This window comes from Cebus imitator, unplaced genomic scaffold (assembly GCF_001604975.1).
Source record: "Cebus imitator isolate Cc_AM_T3 unplaced genomic scaffold, Cebus_imitator-1.0 Scaffold726, whole genome shotgun sequence".
NCBI classification, from domain to species: Eukaryota; Metazoa; Chordata; class Mammalia; order Primates; family Cebidae; genus Cebus; species Cebus imitator.
The window spans coordinates 43,379-51,822 of record NW_016108041.1 but is presented as its reverse complement, the minus strand read 5'-3'; the positions used below and the strand labels follow the sequence as shown (position 1 = coordinate 51,822).

The following is an 8,444-nucleotide window of genomic DNA, read 5'->3' as shown; positions in this document are numbered from 1 at the left end:
TCTGAATGCTAAGCTACATCTTGTTCTCGTCAAGGTCCGGCACTCTGGGATGGGTTCGCTGTTTGAACCTTGGCTACCACGTCTTGCCAGCTTTAGTTTTGAAGCTTTAACTTTCCCCTCTGTGAAAAAAAGGTGTTTTAACTAGTACGTTGGTGCAGAAGTCATTGCTATTTGCCATTACTTTCAATGGCAGAAGAATTGCTTCAGCCCAGGAGGTGGAGGTTGCAGTGAGCCAAGATCACCCCACTGCACTCCGGCCTGGGCAACAAAATCAAAACTCTGTCTCAAACAAACAAACAAACAAACAAGCTTGTAATTTAAAAGTTTGAGCATCACTGGGCTAGATGGGGGTCCTGTAGATAACCGGGACCCAAATAGGCTTTAGGTTCAGAGATACAGAAGAACCAGATCTGGGATGCTGCTCTTGCTCCTACCATGGACGAGTCCGGGAGGAAACCTCCCCAACCGCTCTAAAAACTCTGAAAACTGCAGTTGGAGAAGTGGCCACTAGGCGGCATCATACCATTTCACCAATTGAATTTAAAACCTCTTTTTTTCCGCCCCAGAAACTCGTATTCTAGCGGTAAGCTGGCCCAGTTCCATGGGCCTTTGGTGTACTCTCCTCCTGGAAGAGAACAAGAAGTTCAAAGTTTCCATGATGAGAGGGAGCCTCTGTTGTTCAAAGAAATGATGGAGACTGGTGTGGCCTGAGCCCAGAGTGACGGGGGTGCTGGTTTGCAGAGGGCCCGTGGAGGGCACTGGGAGTCCCACGGTCTGCGGGCCACAGGGATTGTGACCATGACAAAGTTTAAGGAGGATGGGGGGGCTGTGCTTCAGAACGAACCCGCTGGTGAGCCACACCATAGATTTGGAGTCAGCACATTTTTTCTGTCAAGGTCCAGGTTGTCAATATTGTCAGCTTTAGGGACCTTACCGTCTCCACTGCAATGACTGAACTCGGCTGCTGTCTGGTGAAAGCAGCCATAGATGAGACATCAAGGAATGGCTTGGCTGTGTCCCAATAAAACTATTTATAAACACAGAAGCTTCCATTTCATATCATAGGACATGTCACACAATGTAGCCTTTGGGTTTGTTTTCAACCACTTTTAAGATGTTACAACTATTCTAGGCCAGGTGCATTAGCTCATGCCTGTAATCCCAGCACTTTGAGAGGCCGAGGGAGGAGGATTGCTCGAAGCCAAGAGTTCGAGACCAGACTGGGCAACATAGTGAGACCCCATCTCTACAAACATTTTAAAATTAGCTGGGCATGGTGGTGCATGCCTGGATTCTCAGTTACTCAGGAGGCTGAGGAGGGAGGGTCACTTAAGTCCAGGAGGTCAGAGCTGCAGGGAGCTATGATTGTACCACTGCACTCCAGCCTGGGGGACAGAGTAAGACCACTGTCTCTAAAAAACTAAAAAATAATAAGGCCAGGCGTGGTGGTGCCTGTAATCCCAGCACTTTGGGAGGCTGAGGCAGGTGGATCACAAGGTCAAGAGTTCAAGACCAGACTGACCAATATGGTGAAACCCCGTCTCTACTAAAAATACAAAGAATTAGCAGGATGTGGTGGCATGCACCTGTAGTCCCAGCTACTTGGTAGGCTGAGGCAGGAGAATTGCTTCAACCTGGGAGGCAGAGGTTGCAATGAGCCGAGATCACACCACTGCACTCCAGCTTGGGCAACAGAGCAAGACTCCATCTCAAAAATAAATAAATAAATAAATAATAATAAATATAAATAAATGCAAAACTGGTATTACCTCGAGGGCTGAATTTAGCCTGTGGGCCGTAGGTTGTCAACCCTGGTATAGATGGATGGGAATGACAAGAGTTACGGGGACCAAGGCAGACCAAAAAATGAGGGTGAAGTGGGCTGAAAACCATCAGAAGAAAAGGAGCTGGTGCCACAGGACCTTTGCAAATGTTCTTCCCTCTTCCCACCCCCTCCCGAGTAAATTCCTGCTTGGCACTGACATTACAGCACAGACTCCACCTCCTCAGGGAAGCCTCCCCAACCCCTGTCCCTTGCCCAGCTACATCAGTTGCCCTAATGTCACACTCACTATCCCCTCATTCACCTCTTCATCACTGCAGTGGTTTTGGGGGTATGTTTTATTTTGAGGCAGTCTTGCTCTGTCTCCCAGGCTGGAGTGCAGTGGGACGATCTTGGCTCATTGCAACCCCCACCTCCGGGGTTCAAATGATTCTCCTGCCTCAGCCTCCCGAGTAGCTGGGATTACAGGCGTGCACCACCATGCTTGGCTAATTTTTTGCATTTTTAGTAGAAACGGGGTCTACCATGTTGGCCAGGCTGGTCTCAAACTCCTGGCCTCAAGTGATCCGCCTGCCTAGCCTCCCAAAGTGCTGAGATCACAGGCATGAGCCACCACACCCGGCCTCATCACTGCAGTGGTGCTTTTATTTTTTTTTTTATAAAGACGTTTCACCATGTTGGTCAGGCTGGTCTTGAACTCCCAACCTCAGGTGATCCTCCTGCATTGGCCATTGAAAGTAATGAATGAATGTTGCCCAGGCTGGTCTCAAACTCCTGGCCTCAAGCGATCGTTCCACCTTGGCCTCCCAAAATGCTGGGATTGCAGGCTTGAGCCACCACACCCATCCTTTGTCAATACTAAAATGAATGTAGCCACATGTCTTGTTTTCAACTACTCTTATCCACCTAGCAACCCTAAATGCCCGATCCCCCAGAGGGGCTGATTTCAGACCACTTTGATCTTTGCTATTCTGATCTTCATGGGGAAGATAAATCATGGGGAAAATGCACGCCTTCCCTTTGGGGGCCCATGCACTTTGTTCATCTCTTTAAGATACATTTACCACGTTGTACTGGAAGGATTTATTCTTTGTCTGTATTCCCAGCTAGGGGATGGGATGCTCTTTGTGTCCCTAGCACCCAACAGTGATCCTGGAACATGATAAGCATCCAGTAACTGTTCTGCCGTATGACAGGGGGACGGCCGCTTTGCTGATGAGCTTCCCCAGGGCCTCTTCATGTCCTTGTTCTGTAGGCTGTAGATAAAGGGTTCAGCATGGGGATGCTCACCTCACACATGAGGGCAGCTGCCTTGTCCTTCTGGGAGGAGCTGGGGGATGCGGGCTGTAAGTACACAGCAAAGATGGTCCCATAGAACAGGGACACCACAGTGAGGTGTGAGCCACAGGTGGATAAGGCTTTCCACTTGCCCCGAGCAGAAGGGATCTTAAAGACTGTCCAGAAAATGCGGATGTAGGAGAGAAGGATGCAGGAGAGTGGGCGTTGCCCATGACGACACCAGAAGCCAAGATCACCAGCTCATTGGTGTGCGTGTCTGAGCAGGAGAGCTTCAGCAGGGGCGTGAGGTCACAGAAGAAGTGGGAGACTTTGGAGCCGGCACAGAAGGTCAGTTGAGCCATGAGGCAGGTGTGTACGAGAGACTGGATGTTGGTGATCACCCACGGTGCCCCCAGCAGCAGCCCACAGACACGGGGCACATGAGGACCAAGTAATGGAGCAGCTGGACAATGCCACGAAGTGGTCAATGGCCAATACTGCCAGGAGAAAGCTGTCCATGGTCCTGAACAGGTGGGAGGTGTACATCTGGGTGGCAGCCCTCTAAGGGGATGGCTCTGCTCTGAGTTCTGATGGATGTTCACTAGCATCTTGGGGATGGTGGTGGAGGATCACAGGTTGGACAGGAAGAAGCACATGGGTGTGTGGAGGCGAAAGTCCGTGAGGAAGGCCAGGATAATGAGGACATTTCCGATGATGGTGACCACATATGTGGAGAGGAACATTGTGAAGAGGAAGGTCTGATGCTCTGGCTTTTCTGAGAGTCCCTGGAGGAAGAATTCTGAGATTTCGGTTTGGTTTTCTGGTTCCATGTATAGTCTGTGTCTAGTGGGAACAAAAAGGGAGAAAAGCCATATAGAGCCAGGGGTCAGAGATGCCATTCTGGTCCCAGCTTCCCATGGAAACCTATACTGTTCTGTGAAAATTCCATCATATCCATCAAGTTCCTTTGTGTTTGGTTATCCTCAAGCCATTTTCAGGGGGCTTCTGTTGCCTCTCAAGCCAAGCCATTCATGCCTGAGGCAGTCAGTGTCTCAAGGACCTAACGGAGCTGCTGATAGTCAAACTTGGCTGTTCTCTATAAACACTTTTGCATCCTTCAGTGGAGCAAAGCTTCATAGAAAACAAAACCAAGTGGCTCATGCCTGTAATCCCTGCACTTGGGGAGGCCAAGGCGGGCAGGTCACCTGAGGTGAGGAGTTCGAGACCAGCCTGGCCAACATGGTGGAACCTCGTCTGTAAGAAAAATACAAAAAAATTAGCCGGATGCAGTGGCGGGCACCTGTAATCCCAGCTACTCAGGAGGCTGAGACAGGTGAATCACTTGAACTTGGGAGGTGGAGGTTGCAGTGAGCCAAGATCGCACCACTGCACTCTAGCCTGGGTGACAGAGCAAGACTCCATCTCAAACAAACAAACAAATGAAAATCAAGCAGAATCAAACCCGATGAAAACCCTATGCAGTAAAGGAAACCTTACCATCTTCTGTTTTTCCTTCTCTCCCCTTCCTGTTATCTTTCCCTTTTCTTTTTTCTTTTTCTGTTTTTGAGACAGAGTCTTGCTCTGTCACTAGGCTGGAGTGCAGTGGTGCCATCTCAGCTCACTGCAACCTCCGCCTCCCGGGTTCAAGTGATTCTTGTGCCTCAGCCTCCTGAGTAGCAGAGATTATAGGCATGCACCACCACACCTGGCTAATTTTTGTATTTTCCTAGAGATGGGGTCTCACCATGTTGGCCAGGCTGGTCTTGAACTCCTGACCTCAAGTGATCCACTCACCTTGGCCTCCCATAGTGCTGGGATTACTGGTGTGAGCCACGATGGCCGGCCAGCTTCCTCTTTTCTTTCCTCCCACCACCCTCTTTCCCCTTCATCCTTTCACCAACAATATGTAATTTAAACATCAGTTTTGTGTTAAAAACAGATGAGTGGATAAAGAAAATGTGGTAGGAATACACAGTGGAGTACTATTTATTCAGCCATTGAGAAAAGAGGAAATTCTACCATTTGCGACTATATAGACAAAGCTGGAAGACATTATGTAACATGAAATAGCCAGGTACAGAAGGGCAGATACCACGTGTTCTCACTTATATGTGGAATTTAAAATGGTCAGTCTCATAGGAGCATAGAGTAGAATGGTGATTACCAGAGGATGGGGGAGGGGGGTGGGTGTGAGGGAGATATTAGTGAAAGAATACAAAATTTCAATTAGATGGGAGGCATACATTCAAGAGATCTACTTGTACAGCATAGTGACTATAGTTAATAACAATGCGTTGTATACTTGAGAAACTCTGAGAGTCAATTTTATGTGTTCTCATCACCAAGAAATTATAGGCACAGATGTTCTGAGGCTGATAATGGGGTCATACATTGAAAATATCATGTCAGGTTGGGTGCAGTAGCTCACACCTGTAATCTCAGCACTTCGGGAGGCTGAGGCGGGTGGATCACCTGAGGTCAGGAGTTCGAGACCAGCCTGGCCAACATGGTAACACCCGGTCTCTACTGAAATACAAAATTTGCCAGGTGTGGCTCATGCCTGTAATCCCAGCTACTTATGAGGCTGAGGCAGGAGAATCACTTGAACCTTCGAGGCAGAGGTTGCAGTGAGCTGAGATTGTGCCACCGCACTGCAGCCTGGGCAACAAGAGTGAAACACTGTCTCAAAAAAAATAAAATATTGTAAGTCAAAAATGCATTGAACATACCTACCAAGCATTACAGCTTAGCCTAGCCCACAGTAAACGTGATCAGAACACTTACATTAGCCTATAGTTAGGCAAAACCATCTAATACAAAGTCTATTTTATTCTATTTAATTTATTTTGAGACAGGGTCTCACTCTGTCACCCTGGCTGCAGTGCAGTGGCACAGTCACAGCTCACTGCAGCCTGTACCTCCTGGGCCCAGGTGCTTCCCCCACCTCAACCGGCCTCGTAGCTGGCACAGGTGTTTTTATTTTGTCCTCAGCAATGATGATATCCGTAATGGGTTAAACCTACTTAGGAGCCAGTTTCTTTCTTTTTTCCCCTAGCTATTGGCTGCTCAGCATGATTTTTATCTTTTTTAATTTTTATAATTTTATTTTAAGTTCTGGGTTACATGTGCAGGATGTGCAGGTTTGTTACATAATTAAATGTGTGCCATGGTGGTTTGCCTCACCTATCAACCCGGCACCTAGATATTCAGCCCCACATGCTGCATTATCCTGATGAGGAGCCAGCTTCTTTTCTTTCTTTTCCTTCCCTTCCCTTCCCTTCCCTCCCTCCCTCCCTTCCCTCCTTCCTTCCTTCCTTCCTTCCTTCCTTCCTTCCTTCCTTCCTTCCTTCCTTCCTTTTTCTTTCTTTCTTCTTTCTCTTTCTTTCTTCCTTTCTTTTCTTCCTTTCTTCTTTCTCTTTCTTTCTTTCTCTTTCTTTTCTTTTCTTTCTTTTTTTCTTTCTTTCTCTTTCTCTTTCCTTTTTTTTTTGAGATGGAGTCTCACTCTGGCACCCAGGCTGGAGTGCAGTGGTGTGATCTCGGTTCATTGCAACCTCTGCCTCCCAGGTTCAAGTGATTCTCCTGCCTCAGCCTCATGAGTAGCTGGGATGACAGGCGTGCACCACCATGCCCAGCTAATTTTTGTATTTTTATTAGAGATGGGGTTTCATGATATATTGGCCAGGCTGGTCTTGAACTCCTGACCTTCCAATCCACCCGCTTCAGCCTCCCAAAGTGCTGGGATTATAGGTGTGAGCCACCACGCCTGGCCAGGAGCCAGTTTCTTAATGCGTAGGTCTCACCATAACTCCGACTGGGAGATTGTGTTAGCTACAATTTATAATGAGCAGACTGGGGCTGAGAGAGCTACCAGGAGCACTCAGCTTGCAAGTGCCTGATCTTGCCTTTGAATTTAGATTTATTTTCACTCTCTCATACTCCATTGCCTCACTACGAATGGTCACTCTCACCTCTTTGTGAGGCATTTTGAAGCTAAACTCTGTGCTGTCAACATGTGCAAGGGAAAAATACTCAATTGCAAGCATTTACACGTTTCTTTTTGAGACAGTCTCACTCTGCCACCCAGGCTAGAGTACAGTGGCACAATCTCAGCTTACTGCAATCTCCGTCTCCTGGGTTCAAGTGATTCTTGTGCTTCAGTCACCTGAATAGTTGGGATTACAGGCGTGCACCACCATGCCTGATTAATTTTTTTTTTTTTTTTTTTTGAGATGGAGTCTCGCTCTGTCGCCCAGTCTGGAGTCCAGTGGCGCAATCTTGGCTCACTGCAACCTTCCCCTCCCAGGTTCAAGATATTCTCCTGCCTCAGTCTCCCGAGTAGCTGGGACGACAGGTGCTCACCACCACATCCAGTTAATTTTTTGAATTTTTAGTAGAGACGGAGTTTCACTGTGTTAGCCAGGATGGTCTCGATCTCGTGACCTCATGATCCACCCGTCTCGGCCTCCCAAAGTGCTGGGATTACAGGCGTGAGCCACCGCGCTGGGAAAATTTTTGTATTTTTAATAGAGATGAGGTTTTGCCATGTTGGCCAGGCTGGTCCTGAACTCCTGACCTCATGCCATCAGCCTGCCTCAGCCTCCCAAAGTGCTGGGATTACAGGTGTGACCCACCCTGCATGGCCATGAGCATTTACAATTCTTATCTCCCTTAAATCTTCAGTAAGATTTAAGGCTTGCTGAAGCGGGATCAGAATGTAAATGGAGAACACAGCCTGTAGATAGGTCTGTACAAGAAAGGATATGAACGACCCCAAGGTGTTGTGAGAGTCATGGAAAAATAAAAATAGCTGCCACAAGAAGCAGGGCACTTCGAGGTCGATGAAATGATGAAAAAGGTTTTTAAGGAAGGTTAGCATCATAATCTCCTTGGTAACCCCGAGAGACCTTCAGCAAAGCCCTGTGTTACTTTTCAAGGCTTTTTAGCGTTGGATCTGAGGTTTTTGCAATGCAATGCGTGGTTTTCTCTAAGTTGCAAAGAATACTGTGATTCCCGTCCTGCCAATGTATTTGTAACAGTCCTCACTTGTTGACTGGGGTTGCGTAGAGCAGTGGTTCTCAACCTTGAACGTGCTTCAGGGTCTCCTGGAGGGCTTGTTAAGACACAAAAAGCTGGCCAGCATGGTGGCTCACACTTGTGAGCCAGCACTTTGGGAGGCTGAAGTGGGGGAATTGCTTGAGACCAGGAGTTCAAGACCAGCCTGGCCAACAAAGTGAGACCACCCCTCTCCACCCCACCCCGGATCTACAAAAAAAAAAATTTTTTTCTGGGCATGGTGGCATGCACCCATAGTTTCAGCCACTCGGAAGGCTGAGGTGGGAGGATCCCTCGAGTCTGTGAGTTCCAGACCAGCCTGTGCAACATA

The 8,444-nt window shown here is 48.0% G+C and overlaps 1 protein-coding gene across 1 annotated transcript; it reads right to left on the bottom strand.

The window, feature by feature from the left end:
* Nucleotides 1–2,843: 2,843 nt before the first annotated feature.
* Nucleotides 2,844–3,891, bottom strand: LOC108296590 (olfactory receptor 1I1). The gene is given in 7 exon segments (XM_017519052.1): nt 2,844–3,055; nt 3,058–3,285; nt 3,288–3,494; nt 3,497–3,535; nt 3,538–3,614; nt 3,616–3,656; nt 3,658–3,891. Coding segments are annotated over 7 exon segments (1,038 nt in total).
* Nucleotides 3,892–8,444: the final 4,553 nt, after the last annotated feature.